General features: G+C 45.3%; 1 protein-coding gene across 2 annotated transcripts in view; it reads left to right on the top strand.

Moving 5' to 3' along the window:
* The window catches only part of PDE10A (phosphodiesterase 10A), a 270,734-nt gene that overhangs the window by 228,172 nt on the left and 27,048 nt on the right, over positions 1-15,514 (top strand). For both annotated transcript variants that reach the window (XM_069599340.1, XM_069599339.1), the window contains exons 14-16: positions 10,955-11,097; positions 13,349-13,432; positions 14,923-15,073. In XM_069599340.1, coding sequence (XP_069455441.1) covers positions 10,955-11,097; positions 13,349-13,432; positions 14,923-15,073 — 378 coding nt within the window. The remainder of the gene's footprint in view (positions 1-10,954; positions 11,098-13,348; positions 13,433-14,922; positions 15,074-15,514) is intronic.

The raw sequence follows: 15,514 nt of genomic DNA, 5'->3' as shown, positions 1-15,514 counted from the left end.
TTCAGCTCAGTCGCTCAGTCGTGTCCAATTCTTTGCAACCCCATGAACCGCAGCACGCCAGACCTCCCTGTCCATCACCAACTCCCGGAGTTTACCCAGCCTCATGCCGATCGAGTCGGTGATGCCATCCAACCATCTCATCCTCTGTCGTCCCCTTCTCCTCCTGTCTTCAATCTTTCCCAGCATCAGGGTCTTTTCCAAGGAGTCAGTTTGTGACAAATACCACAGACTGGGCGACTTAAACAACAGAAGGTTATGCTTCTGTGGTTCTGACAGCTGCAATGTAAAGAGTCCGACTGCTGGCAGTTTGGTTTCTTCTAGGCCTGTGGCCTCCTGCCTTTGTGTGTCTCCGCATGGTCTTTTCTCTGTGATCATCTGTGTTGCAGTCGCCTCTTCTTATAAGGGATTAGGGCCCGCCCTAGTGAAGTCTGTAGACCGCTTTAGTCTCTTCCCTTGGGGCTTCCCCAAGTGGCTCAATTGGTAAGGAATCTGCCTGCAATGCAGGAGACCCAGGTTCGAGCCCTGGCTAGGGAAGATGCCCTGGAGAAAGAAATGGCCACCCACTCCAGCATCTTGCCTGGAGAATTCCGTGAACAGAGGAGCCAGGCAGTCCATGGTATCGCAAAGAGTCAGATACAACTGAATGATTAACTTTTTTTTTTAGCATTCAACCTAGAGTCATTCCTTATTCTGTCTTTTATGTCCTAGGCATTTTGAAGTGTATAGTGAAAGTGAAAGTCGCTTAGTCATGTCCGATTCTTTGCAACCCCATGGACTATACAGTCCATGAAATTCTCCAAGCTGAAATACTGGAGTGGGTGGCCTTTCCCTTCTCCAGGTGATCTTCTTAACCTAGGGGTGAAACCCAGGTCTCCCGTATTTCTAGCGGATTCTTTACCAGCTGAGCCACAAAGGAAGCCCAAGAATACTGGAGTGGGTAACCTATCCCTTTTCCAGTAGATCTTCCCGACCCAGGAATCGAACCAGGGTCTCCTGTACGTCAAGTGGATTCTTTACCAACTGAGCTATCAGGGAAGCCCTTTTGAAGTGTACGGACAGGTTATTTTGTAGGGTGTTTCTATTTTGGTTTTGTCTGGTGTTTCCTCATGGCTCTCTCGAGGTAATCATTTCGGCGGAAACATCTCAGAAGGCTGTGTGTTCACAGTGCCAGCTGCAAGCAGGCTCTGGGAAGGAGGTGTCTGCCTGGTTTCTCCACTGAAACATCCTTTCCCCCTGTTGTCACTATTTCAGAAGAGAGTTTACACATAAGCCTGGATATTCTTTGCTGGATCTCTCTCTCTGTCTCTCTCTGCATGTCAGAACTTCCTCCTAACTCCAGAGAATTCCTTCCAGCTATTTCGTCTCCACCTTTGGGATATTGCTCTCTGAGAATGTGGCTCCCACTATTTCAGCATCAAGTTTATTTCTACTTATCACGTTTACTTTTTGGGAAGCCCTAAGAGTTGCAGATATGCCGATGACACCACCCTTATGGCAGAAAGTGAAGAGGAACTAAAAAGCCTCTTGATGAAAGTGAAAGAGGAGAGTGGAAAAGTTGGCTTAAAGCTCAACATTCAGAAAACGAAGATCATGGCATCTGGTCCCATCACTTCATGGGAAATAGATGGGGAAACAGTGTCAGACTTTATTTTTTGGGGCTCCAAAATCACTGCAGATGGTGACTGCAGCCATGAAATTAAAAGATGCTTACTGCTTGAAAGAAAAGTTATCAACCTAGATAGCATATTCAAAAGCAGAGAAATTACTTTGCCGACTAAGGTCCGTCTAGTCAAGGCTTTAAAATCACTGTCTTTTTTTTTTTTTTTTTTTAATAACTGTTCCTCTTAAGTGATTTTTGTTGTGCTACACACCAGGACCTCTGATAGTCTCTTGGCTTGCGTTGACTCATTTCAGGAGTCTAATGACTTTTGAGATAAGCACTGTTGCTTTCCCCTGTAGAAGCTTGAGGCCCTGAGAGGGTTAAGTAAAGTGGTGTTTGCGGGGTGACAGAACTTGGGTTAAAATGCAAGCAGTTTTGTTTTTAAATTTTTAAAACTTATTTATTTAGGCCCATGAGTCTTCATTGCTGCAGGAGGGCTTTCCCTAGGTCGGGGGCGGGGTACTCTCTAGCTGTGCGCGGGCTTCTCACTGCAGTGGCTGCTCCTGATGTGGAGCTGGGGCTCCGGGGCACGCGGGCTTTGGTAGTTGCACTTCCCAGCCTGTGCTCAGTAGCTGTGGCACACGGGGTTAGTTGCTTCACGACTCGGGGGATCTTCCCAGACCAGGGATTGAACCCGTGTCTCCTGCATTGGCAGGTGAAATCTGTACCAGTGAGCCACCTGGGAACTTTGCCTAACTTTACAGCTTCTCTGTAGAGAGGATGAAACGTTTTAATAAGAAGCTGTTTTTATTATTGCAGTGAGCCTAACTGCAGAGAAGGCAATGGCAACCCACTCCAGTACTCTTGCCTGGAAAATTCCATGGACAGGGGAGCCTGGTGGGCTGCTGTCTATGGGGTCACACAGAGTCGGACATGACTGAAGTGACTTAGCAGCAGCAGTAGCAGTCAAGGCTATGGTTTTTCCAGTGGTCATGTATGGATGTGAGAGTTGGACTGTGAAAAAGGCTGAGCACTGAAGAACTGATGCTTTTGAACTGTGGTGTTGGAGAAGACTCTTGAGAGTCCCTTGGACTGCAAGGAGATCCAACCAGTCCATTCTGAAGGAGATCAGCCCTGGGATTTCTTTGGAAGGAATGATGCTAAAGCTGAAACTCCAGTAATTTGGCCACCTCATGCGAAGGGTTGACTCACTGGAAAAGACTCTGAAGCTGGGAGGGATTGGGGGCAGGAGGAGAAGGGGACGACAGAGGATGAGATGGCTGGATGGCATCACTGATGGATGGACATGTATCTGAGTGAATTCTAGGAATTGGTGATGGACAGGGAGGCCTGGTGTGCTGCGATTCATGGGGTTGCAAAGAGTCGGACACGGCTGAGCAACTGAACTGAACTGAACTGAAGAGTTGCTTTCATCTTGAGTCGATGGGAACAGGAAGAGTTTTATTATAGCAATTGCTCTTAATCTGAACTCCAGATGAACCAAGATGCCAAGGAGTATGGCCGCCCTGTCATCAAAAACTGTTTTTAATGATGTCAGCTGAAAATTTATTTAGGTCCACGTTCAAGTACCTTATGAAAGCTTTAGAAACCACTTTTAGACGTTAGTAACACCAGTATTTGATTTAAGAGATTTTCGTACTAGTGAAACTTGAGAAGGTGGTGATTTGAAATGAGAGGTGGGAAAAGAGCATTTTTAGGTAAGACTCCAGCTGAAAATCAAGGTGGTGGAACTTGATCTTCTTAAAACCCGTCCATGTTTCTGTGCATCCCTTGAGGACTCACTGAGTCCGTCCCAGGGAGGACGCTGTGAGGCCGGTTCAGCATTGTTGTTGCAGAGCTCACCCAGGGCACTCAAAGCTCTCCTTAGCAATGAATATTGCAGCAGAAACCTGGACTCAACCACGGTCGAACGATCATACCAACCCGAATACCAAGGTGAGACAAGGAAAAGAACACTCCTCTGCAAAGTCGTGAATAAGCTGACAGGCATTCTGTTTTTATGTTGGGGCAAAGCTAGTAGAGCTCCTTTATAGTGAAGCTGACTTGTAGCTTTTTATAAACACTTTGAAACTCACCGAAACTGTTTCTGCTCTCCTGTCATGCCAGATAGGGTATGTGCCACAGTTTCATAGAGTGTCAGTGCCCGGTGGCAGGCTCTGGGAGTAAACCTCTCTTGAACCGAGCAGACCTATCCCTGGTTGTTGCCTGAAGGTGTGTGTTGAAACCCAGGTGGCGCAGCGTCAGCTCTCTGTATGGAGTTAATCGCCACTTTTTAAACTGCAGTATATCTTCTCCCCACGAGAGCTTATAAAATCTGCATTGTTTCTGACAGTGCCTCCAAACTCAGAAAGCATGACAGCCTCTGACCCCACAGCTCAGGGGCACACCCACCCCCGCCCTGCCCTCTCCACGTGCCTTCCTGTCTAGGGAGCAGCTGGTACTGGAGTTGTTTCTGTTCAATGCAGAGGGAAGACCAACGTACTGCCCTTCTTTACAGTAACACTGGCTTTGTTGAGGCAAGCATCCTCCTAAAGAAAAAAGAAAATGCAGAGAGCGCCCACTGTGTGTCAGTGCCTGTAAGCCAGCAAGCAATTGGTTTCTTTGCAAGAAGAGTTTCCTGTCAGAGCCTTCTTCAGGGGAGGATGTCAGATCAGAGACCTCTAGAGTAAAGACCAAGACCTGGATCCCGGTTCCTTTGTTAGTCCCAGAGCTATCCCGAGGGAGGCTGTGATTAGCTCCACTTGATGTGAGAGAGACAGATACGTGGATGAAGTAACCGGGGGAAGGCCCCGCAGCACGTGTGTGGCCGGCCAGCTTTGGATGTGGCCCTGGAGTCCTTGGCGCACTGCTCTTCACTCGTCCGCAAGAAAGACAGCGTTCTAAACACTTCCGTCTCAGAGCTAGTCAAGGAGAAAAAGTCATTTCTCTGCATCTCGGTACCGTGGTCTCCATAAGCTGGGATAGACGTGCAGGCAGAGAAAGCCCGCATCAGATGCTGCATTTTTTCGATGGTGTATTTTTAGCCACTCGATTCTTTTTATCAGCTCAGTTCTTAGCGGGGACGTCAGTATGTTGGTTTTTCCTTGTGTTGGTCTCTTCTTTCCTGGATTTCCTCACTCCTCCATTCCTTCACTTACTTGACTTTTACTTACTCAGATCTGTCTGGAATTGCTTCCCCTGGGGGAGACCCAGGTAACCTTGTCTCTCTGCAGGGTCCTCAGCCCAGGAACTCCTCCCTGCAGCCACAACCGGGCCCCTGGTCCCACACAGGGCATGGGGCACAGCCTCCGCTGGGCCTGGTGCTGCCCTCGCCCCTGTAGCCCTGCTTCATGCTGCTGCATACAGAGCACAGAGCTTCCTGTCCACACCTGTGTGGACCATGTCTTCTGTTTTAGGATTATTTAGGGGGCCACATTAACTTCAGTAATGACATCATTTAATGCCATTGACATCACACTGAAAATCTGCACTTTAGCAGATATCTCGTCAGGTTGGGCGTGTGAATTGAGTAAAGGGGAAAGAGCACCCAGTTTGTATCAGCAGGAGTTGAGCCCCTGGCATCTATGGATTACCTGCAGCCAGTGGTGAGCGGGTAAAGCCAGCTCTCTAACCAAGAAGGGGCCTTACGTGTAGCGCTTCCCAGTTTGTGTGGCGTGCAGACTCCCGCTCGGACAGGCGCGCACCCAAGGAGCATCCTGAGTGCAGACCTGGGAGCCAGGGTGCATCCTCAGCAGGTGGGACGCAGTGCAGAAAGCCCTGAAATGCAAGAGTTCTTCAGCAGACCGAGCCCTCAGGAGTCCAACGGTGTGGCCGCGGCACTGGAGGAGGTGGTCATCGCCGGCCACTCAGATCTGTGTTTCTGATTCTGTGCCCACCAGAACTTTCTTGTTACAGTGTCACCAAGACAAAATGGCTTGGTAACTGGGATGCTGAGGCTAGATAGAGCAGGCCTTGCTGGCGATTTCCCAGGATTTCAAGTTTCAAATGTCCATCAAAACAGCAACATCATTTCTCAACTGTTATAAGTAAATATGAGAAAGTCAAGCTAAAGAAAACACCCTTGTATGTTCAGGCATGTTTAGCTGCTCAGTTGCATCTGACCCTTTGCGACCCCGTGGACTGTAGCCCACCAGGCTTCTCTGTCCATGGGATTTTCCAGGCAAGAGTACTGGAGTGGGTTGCCATTTCCTTCTCCAGCAGATCTTCCCAACCCAGGGATCAAACCCAGGTCTCCCACTTTGTAGACAGACGCTTTACCGTCTGAGCCACCAGGGAAGTCCTATTCAGTCCCTAAGTTGTGTCCAACTCTTTGCGATCCCATGGACTGCAGCATGCCAGGCTTCCCTGTCATTTACTATCTCCTGGAATTTGCCCAGACTCATGTCCATTGAGTCAGTGATGCCATCCAACCATCTCATCCCCTGTTACCCTCTTCTCTTGCCCTCAATCTTTCCAAGCATGAGGGTCTTTTCCAGTGAGTCAGCTCTTCGCATCCAGTGGCCAAAATATTGAAGCTTCAGCTTAAGCCTCAGTCCTTTCAATGAATATTCAGGGCCGATTTACTTTAGGATTGACTGGTTTGATGTCGTTGCTGTCCAGAGGACTCTCAAAAATTTTCTCCAGCACCACATTTCAAAAGCATCAATCCTTTGGTGTTCAGCCATCTTTGTGGTCCAACTCTCACATCCATACATGACTACTGGGAAAACCAGAGCTTTGACTAGACAGACCTTTGTCAGCAAAGTAATGTCTCTGCTTTTTAATATGCTGCCTAGGTTGGTCATGGCTTTTCCTCTAAGGACCAATCGTCTTTTAATTTCATGGCTGCAGTCACTGTCCACAGTGACTTTTGGAGCCCAAGAAAAATAAAGTCTGTCACTGTGTCCACTTTTTCCCATCCATTTGCCATGAAGTGATGGGACCAGATGCCATGATCTTTGTTTTTTGAATGCTGAGTTTTAATCCAGCTTTTCCACTCTCCTCTTTCGCCTTCATCAAGAGGCTCCTAAGTTCCTCTTCGCTTTCTGCCATTAAAGTGGTATTATCTGTATATATGAGGTTGCTGATATTTCTCTCTGTAGTCTTGATTCCAGCTTGTGATTCATCCAGCCTAGCATTTTGCATGATGTACTCTGCATGTAAGTTAAATAAACAAGGTGACAATATATAGCCTTGATGTATTCCCTTCCCAATTTGGAACCAGTCCATTGTTCCATGTCCAGTTCTAACTGTTGTTCCTTGTCCTGCATACAAGTTTTTCAGGAGACAGGTAAGGTAGTCTGGTATTCTCATCTCTTTAAGAATTTTCTAGTTGTTGTGATCTACACAGTCAAGTATTCAGGGTAGTTAATGAACCAGAATATGAAGTCAAATGGGCCTTAGGAAGCATCACTATGAACAAAGCTAGTGGAGGTGATGAATTCCAGTTGAGTTATTTCAAATCCTAAAAGATGATGCTGTGAAAGTGCTGCAGTCAATGTGCCAGCAAATTTGGAAAACTCAGCAGTGGCCACAGGACTGGAAAAGGTCAGTTTTCATTCCAATCCCAAAGAAAGGCAATGCCAAAGAATGCTCAAACTACCACACAATTGCACTCATCTCATGCACTAGTCAAGTAATGCTTAAAATTCTCCAAGCCAGGCTTCAGCAGTATGTGAATCAAGAACTTCTAGATGTTCAAGCTGGATTTAGAAAAGGCTGAGAAGCCAGAGATCAAATTGCCAACATCCGTTGGATCTTCGAAAAAGCAAAAGAGAGTTCCAGAAAAACATCTATTTCTGCTTTATTGACTATGCCAAAGCTTTTCACTGTGTGGATCACAATAAACTGTGGAAAATTCTTCAAGAGATGGGAGTACCAGACCACCTGACCTGCCTCTTGAGAAATCTGTATGCAGGTCAGGAAGCAACAGTTAGAACTGGACATGGAACAACAGACTGGTTCCAAATAGGGAAGGAGTACATTGAGGCTTATATTGTCACCCTGCTTATTTAACTTATATGCAGAGTACATCATGAAAAATGCTGGGCTGGATGAAGCACAAGCTGGAATCAAGATCACTGGGAGAAATATCAATAACCTCAGATATGCAGATGACACCACTCTTATGGCAGAAAGTGAAGAGGAACTAAAGAGCCTCTTGATGAAAGTGAAAGAGGAGAGTGAAAAAGTTGGCTGAAAGCTCAACATTCAGAAAACGAAGATCATGGCATCTGGTCCCATCATTTTATGGCAAATAGATGGGGAAGCAGTGGCTGACTTTATTTTTCTGGGCTCCAAAATCACCTGCAGATGGTGATTGCAGCCATGAAATTAAAAGACGCTTACTCCTTGGAAGAAAAGCTATGACCAACCTAGGCAGCATGTTAAAAAGCAGAGACATTACTTTGCCAACAAAGGTCGGTCTAGTCAAGGCTATGGTTTTTCCAGTGGTCATGTATGAATGTGAGAGTTGGACTATAAAGAAAGCTGAGCGCCAAAGAACTGATGCTTTTGAACTGTGGTGTTGGAGAAGACTCTTGAGAATGCCTTGGACTGCAAGGAGACCGACTAGTCCATCCTAAAGGAAATCAGTTCTGAATATTCATTGGAAGGACTGATGCTGAAGCTGAAACTCCAATACTTTGGCCACCTGATGCAAAGAACTGACTCATTTGAAAAGACCCTGATGCTGGGAAAGATTGAAGGCAGGAGGAGAAGGGGATGATAGAGGATAAGATGGTTGGATGGCATCACCGACTGAATGGACATGAGCTTGAGTAGTCTCTAGGAGTTAATGATGGACAGGGAGGCCTAGTGTGCTGCAATTCATGGGGTCGCAAAGAGTCAGACACGACTGAGTGACTGAACTGAACTGAACTGAACGAACCAGAAGTAGATGTTTTTCTGGAATTTTCTTGCTTTTTCTATGATCCAATGGATGTTGGCAATTTGAACCCTGGTTCCTCTGCATTTTATAAATCTAGGTTGAACATCTGGAAGTTCTCAGTTCACGTGCTGCTGAAGTGTAGTTTGAAGGATTTTAAGCATAATCTTGCTAGCATGTGAAATTAGTGTAACTATATGGTAATTTGAACATTCTTTGGCATTGTCTTTTTGTAATTGGGATGAAAACTGACCTTTTCCAGTCCTGTAGCCACTGCTGAGTTTTACGAATTTCCAGCCTTTTACTTTTACCCTGTGAAGTGTGAAATTTGCTCAGTCGTGTCCAACTCTTTGCAACCCCATGAACTATGCAGTCCATGGAATTCTCTAGACCAGAATACTGGAGTGGGTAGCCTTTTCCTTCTCTAGGGGTTCTTCCCACCCCAGGGATGGAACCCAGGTCTTCTGCATTGCAGGTGGATTCTCTACCAGCTGAGCCACAAGGGAAGACCCTGTCTGAGTCTTTGTTATATTTAAAGTAGGATTCTTGTAGACAGTGTGAGTTGGGGTTTTGCTTCCTGCTCAGTCAGATAACCGTTCCTTTAATGAGGCTGCTTAGACCAGGCATGTCTTTTGTTTAGGTGTACATCCATAATCTTGTTATTTGTTTGTTCCATCTGTTTTTTTGTTTCCGTTTCCCTCTCTGTCTTCAAAAGTTGAATTTTTTTTAAAAAAAATCTGTTTTATCACACAGCTTTTAACTTACTGAAATCTGCTGTATGACAGATTTCACTGATTGTCACTGGTTTTGAACCTGATTGACGGTATATAAAGATGCAGCTGATTAGTTTGCAAAAGTAACTGATTTACGTCAGGGAAAATAGAAATTTATCTGAATTTCAGTCAAAGATATTAGTGATTAGAGAGCAAAACTGTGAGTGTGATGTGTAAGAACAGGCAGTGCTACCTTTATTCTGTTTGACACCACATACTTTCTGGCATCACCGACTCGATGGACATGAGCTTGAACAAGCTCTGGGAGTTGGTGATGGACGGAGAAGCCTGGCGTGCTCCCGTGGGGTCACAGAGTGGGACAAGATGGAGCGACTGAACTGAACTTTCTGGCATATTTTTCTCCAGTAGGTGGTGCTACTGGTAAAGAACCTGCCTGCCTGCCAAGGCAGGAAATGGAAGGGAAGCGGGTTCCATTCCTGGGTAGGGATGACCCCTACAGCAGGGCATGGCCTCCCCTCCAGTGTTCTTGGCTGGAGAATAGCTTGGACAGAGGAGCCTGGAGGGCTGTGGTCCATAGTGTTGCGAAGAGTCGGACACAACTGAAGCGACTCAGCACAGCACACGCTCACGCACTTTTTGGCATATTTTTCTCCACTAGTACCACTGTTTCTAAGTGTTAAATTAAACACCACCATCTCACCAAGTAATAAAGAAAAAAATTTGACAATAGATAACATAAAGTGCTTTATTTCAAAATATATGATTGTTTAGTGTGAGCAAAAGTCATGCTAAGTAAATAAAACTAAATATTTAGAAAATATGTACTTTTAATCTTTTAAAATCTCCATTATATTTTAATTTCTAATACAGTATATTAGCACAGTGTGTAATTTCTGAGGGGGCGTACGTTTATTACACGTGCATCTATAAACTTATTTTGTCAATAAAGAACTTTACAATCAACAAATTTTCAAACTCCCTGGACTAGAGGACTTTGAGATCACCAAGAGTTAAGCTAAATATTTTTAAAAGGAGACACAGAAGAAAAGTCAACTGATGTCTCAGTTTAGTTGTTTTGCATATTGGTCTGTTTGTGCTGCTCTAACAAAATACCGTGGACTAGGTGGCTTATGAACAGCAGACGTTTATTTCCTACCAAGGCTGGGAGTCCAAGAACAAGGTACCAGGTAATCTCTCCACCTAGATACAATGTCTGGCCTGTCTGACAGAAAAAAACAAAACCAAAAACTTGTTACAAAATGTAAGAAGTCTTTTAAAATGGAGATATAGTTTCTTAAAAAGCCATTTGTGTCTTCAGAGTCATATGTGGGGGTTTCTTCAGTGTATATGAAAATATATAGTGATGATGAGAAAGATTGGGAAAGATTGAAGGCAGGAGGAGAAGGGACCACAGAGGATGAGAGGGTTGGATGGCATCACTGACTCGATGGACATGAGTTGAGGAAGCTCCAGGAGTTGGTGATGGACAGGGAGGCCTGGCGTGCTGCAGTCCACGGGGTCGCCAAGAGTGGGACACGACTGAGGAGCTGAATGGAACTGAACTGATGGTGATGGTGGTTAACGGGTAGTAATATGCAGTAATAGCAGTTAAGGACGAGTACTAGTGAACCCAGTTGCGGTTGTGATTTTTTTTTTTAAATAGCAGCCTCTGCACTTTAATGCCGAGCCGCGCGCGCCTTCGCTCACGCTTTCTGTGTTGGCTCCGCCCTCCAGATGTACCACAGAATCCGGCACTCGGAGTGCATCTACAGGGTCACGATGGAGAAGCTGTCCTACCACAGCATCTGCACCGCGGAGGAGTGGCAGGGCCTCATGCACTTCAGCCTGCCCGGCCGCCTGTGCAAAGAGATCGAGCTGTGAGCGTCCCGTCCCGCCCGCTTCCTCCGCCACAGTGCCCGCCCGACTGCGCTTAGAGTGAAATGGCTTCCATAAGTAGAATCATAAATACTGTGTTACACGTGCGGTCTCTGACCTTACCGTTTCCCCCTTCCAAGGAAGGAAAGGCCGGATCTCTTTATCTTTAGAAAAACTAGCCTGAATGCCATTTTGAAATGAGCCAACCTAAATGTTAGCTTTCCTTGTTTACATACTTTATGAAATATTTACTATTCAAAATGGCATTTAAGCTCAGATAACTGAAAGCTTTCATTTCCATATAGTTTTAAGTTTGCCAGTTAAATCTGAGACTTTATAATACACGATTTAGCATCCATACTTGGCTTCTAATCCTACATGAATATATTTGTTACTGGTGGTCAGACTGCCCACCAAAAGTGTAAGCCAACACTGTGTGTTAATAACAACATAAAATAATCTTCAAAAGTGATCCAGAGCTGACAGTTATTTAAAATAAGAAAAATCGTGTTGTTAAATTAAATAAGGAGGTCATTAGGTTACTGTGCGTTTGATGCCCTGCTGGCCTAGTAAACAAATGGGAATCTAAGCCTGTAAATGCCTCAGGGTCACCAGTCGGAAATGCTAAGGAGAACAGTTCTGAACAGCCAGCTAGGCTTTAGCTGGAGCCAGTCAGATGATTCCTTTTCTTGGCATGGTCTCTATAGAGGAGTTCCCATGACTGCTGTCAAGAAAGCACTCCTGACCTCTTTAAGTAGGTGCTGCCCTTTTCAAATGGGTTTTTGCCCAAATAATACGCAATTTTTTACTCAGTTTATGTTTAACAGTGTATATGTTGCATAGTGTGTATATATATATATATATATATATATATGGTATGTGTTGTGATACCCAGGACAGAGGAGCCTGGTGGACTACAGTCCACAGGTCGCAAAGAGTCGAACATGACCGCCCAACTAACACATACGTATATTGTGATCCAGTAAGAAACACGTGACTGTGGTCTTTGTAGCTATTTCCTGGCACAGAGCTCCTTTGTCCCTTAAAATTTCCTGAGTGATTTGGGTGAGAGAGGTATCTTTTGTTATTCATATTAAGCCTCTTTCAACCACTCAAGAGTTTTTGCTAATCAAAGACTCTGGGCTGATGAGGGCTGGCTTGTTGCTTGTGATTGGAGGGCTGGAAGCTCAATCCCATGGACTCCTTTCCAGGGAGAGAGACTGGGGGGCGGTTTACTCGTGAGCAAGGATTTCACCACCTGTACCTGTGTGCTGGAAGCTCCAGAAAACCCTAACTGAGAGAGAGTTTCCAGACTGGGGAGCATGTCAGGTGCTGGAAAGGGGGTGCCCCCAGAGAGAGGCCAGAGCTGCACGGCCAGCCCCACTGCCTGGCCCTGGGCACCTCTTGCTCTTGGCCGCTCTCGAGTTGTGTCCCAATTATAAGCCAGACGTCTAGCTAAAGTGTTGTTCCTCTGAGTTCTGGAGCTGTTCTAGCGCATTACCTCCCCTGAGGAGGGGCTTGTGAGAATGGCCGTCAGATTAGAAGGGCAGGTGGCCTTGACTTGTGATTGGCGTATGAAGTGGGGCAGTCTGTGGGCCCCAGCCCCTGAGCTGTGAGGTCTGCCTCAACTCCAAGTAGTGTGAGAATGGGGTTGAATCCTAGGAAATCAGTGGGTATCTGCAGAGAACTGTAAAATTGCTTGGTGCGGAAAATTCACATTTGGTGTCAGAAGTGTTGGACCTCTGTTTATTTGGGTTAAATATCCACAACTAAATTAGCATATGAAAATAGGTAATAGCTTTGAATGTTAATATTTATAAACATTTTCTATGGATTAAGATGGGAAATAGATGGATTTTCAGCTCTAAAAGAATTTCAGATAAGATCCCCCCTTTTCTATGAATTGTATAGGGCGCGTGTCGTGTTTTAGTATTGATGAGTGTGTAGTATTAAGAGCATCATTATGTTGTCCTTTTTCATTGCTCGGATAATGACCACAGTATTCCTTTGTAACAGAGACTTAAGCAGTGGCTTAAATCTTGGACTAAGTTCCTGAGGGGGTGGGTGGAATGTCCTGGAAACATTTGATTACGACAGAGATGTGACTGAGGAGGGGAGAAGGCAGGGGGCCAAACTTTTAGTTATCTAGAATTCTTTTAGTTTCTTCATAGACATAGAAGTTGCTTGCTTTATTTGTACATTTATCCTAGTTCGCTGCATTTCCTCATGAGCTGTGCTTTCTGTTTATTCCAGGTTCCACTTTGACGTCGGCCCCTTTGAAAACATGTGGCCTGGAATTTTTGTGTACATGATCCACCGATCCTGTGGGACAGCCTGGTATGCAAGCCTGCCTCGATGCCTCGCCGCATTCCTGGTTGATAATTAAAACATGCCACAAGTTGTTTTCTCTAAACACTTGAGTTTTTAAAAAAGGCTGAGATTATTAGACAGCATGCAGCCTTCTTAGAGTCCCTTGGTTCGTAACCAGGTCTGACCAGGTGATGATGAGAATGTAGGTGTAGCTGGGATAAATAATTGCATATTGATTCTGTGGGTGTCTTGGAACAAACACGCACAGTTAGCATCGCCTTTCACCTTTGACATCAGTATGCCAGTATGCCAGTTAAAGCAAGAGTGAAGGAACCAGGTCTCCTAATTCAGAGTGGCGTTCTTTGTTCAGAGTGAAGTTAACTTGCCCTTTCCTTTACATCTCCCTTCTTTTGCGGCCTGTCCTTGAGGAGCTGTGTGGCCTTTCATTTGTTTGTTTCTTTGTTTGTTTTAATATAGCTTAAACACCTACTTAAAATGCAAGAAATAATTTTCTTTTTCTCTTTTTCACTGCTCATTAAGTGGCTTATAGAGGCTCTTAGCTTCTCTAGAGCTAAATTGTCTCTCCTTTCCCATTGAATTCTGTTTTCTCTTATTTCCATCAGTAACTTTTATAAATTATTGTTTCAAAACAATGAGCACAAGATACCTAACTTATTTCTTAGATAGCAGTTGAGAGTTTGACCAGTTGAAACTCTGGTAATGACATACCTTATACTTCAGGGACTGTTTGGAAAATTTCAGTAGAGAAACATAAAGGTTATGTGTATTAATATTTAGAGGTTTTCCAAACTGTCATCTCTGGTAATTCTGGAGCCCTGTTTCATATTGATACGCTTTTGTCTTAAGCTGCCTCATATCCATTGAGAGAGTTGGTGGGGCTCTAAAGAAGTCTAAGTGCATGATAAATACAAAATTACCACCACACTGTAGAATAAGAGCATGCGTCATAGCCTTTCATGTACTGTGTTGGGTACATGATCGTTACCACATCATTTGCCATGCCAGTTAATAATTTGAGTGTGCCATAGTAATTTGGATTCCTTTTCAAAGGATAACCACTCATCTAGAGAATTCTTATGGTGTATATGTTTGCAATTTGTGAATGTGAATGTGATTTTTTGGAAAAAAACTATCTCAAAACCCCCTTGAGCAGGGTGATGGTATGTTGCTGTCTGTTGACCCTGTGGGCTGCAAGAGATGCTTGACTGTTCAGGAAGCGGTGATGGGAGTTGATGGTAGGGGAGGCAAGCAGATTCTGGGGTCTGCTCGCTGGTGGGCCCATTACAGTGTCCAAGAGGAAGCCAGTAAAGAGTCCTCCTTCCTTGCTGGCTGGAGGAATGTCAGGCAGATGGTGAACGAGGCTCACTCAGCACCCCGGGAAATCCCCCCAGAGCAGGTGTGTGTGGGCACAGACCCACGTGTCTAGACCAGAGCTGCCTCCTGGAGCGCGCTGTCCCTTTACCAGTTTCTGTCCTGACGATGTCTCTTCCACACAGCTTCGAGCTGGAAAAGCTGTGTCGCTTCATCATGTCTGTGAAGAAGAACTACCGCCGGGTCCCTTATCACAACTGGAAGCACGCGGTCACAGTGGCACACTGCATGTACGCCATCCTGCAGAACAACCACGGGCTCTTCACCGACCTCGAGGTGCGTTTCCAGAGAGCCGGAGTGGATTCGAACCCTCTGTGTCTGCAGCCCATTCACGATATAATTAGGTGCCGTGTTATCCCAGGACAAACTTTCGTTCAGTAAATTCATGAGCAGCACAGTTTTAAATGGTAATATCCAAGCATTTTTTCCTATTGCTTTGTGTAAGAAATATAGAAACGGAAATTCCAGTGTCACCAAAATGTCCCTCCACGAAGCACAGGTTTTTGTAGTCTCTTCCCTGGTAAAGCCAGACTCTACTGAAAGGATGTGTGCTTAGTCACTCAGTCATTTCTGACTCTTTGTGACCCCACGGAGTGTAGCCCGCCAGGCTCCTCTGTCCATGGGATTTTCCCAGGCAAGAATACTGGAGTGGGTTGCCATTTGCTACGCCTCTGAAAGGATGTAGATGAGGTGAATTGCTGTCTTTGCCCTCATGCC

Source organism: Ovis canadensis, chromosome 8 (assembly GCF_042477335.2).
Source record: "Ovis canadensis isolate MfBH-ARS-UI-01 breed Bighorn chromosome 8, ARS-UI_OviCan_v2, whole genome shotgun sequence".
NCBI lineage: Eukaryota > Metazoa > Chordata > Mammalia > Artiodactyla > Bovidae > Ovis > Ovis canadensis.
This window is presented reverse-complemented; position numbering and strand designations above follow the sequence as displayed.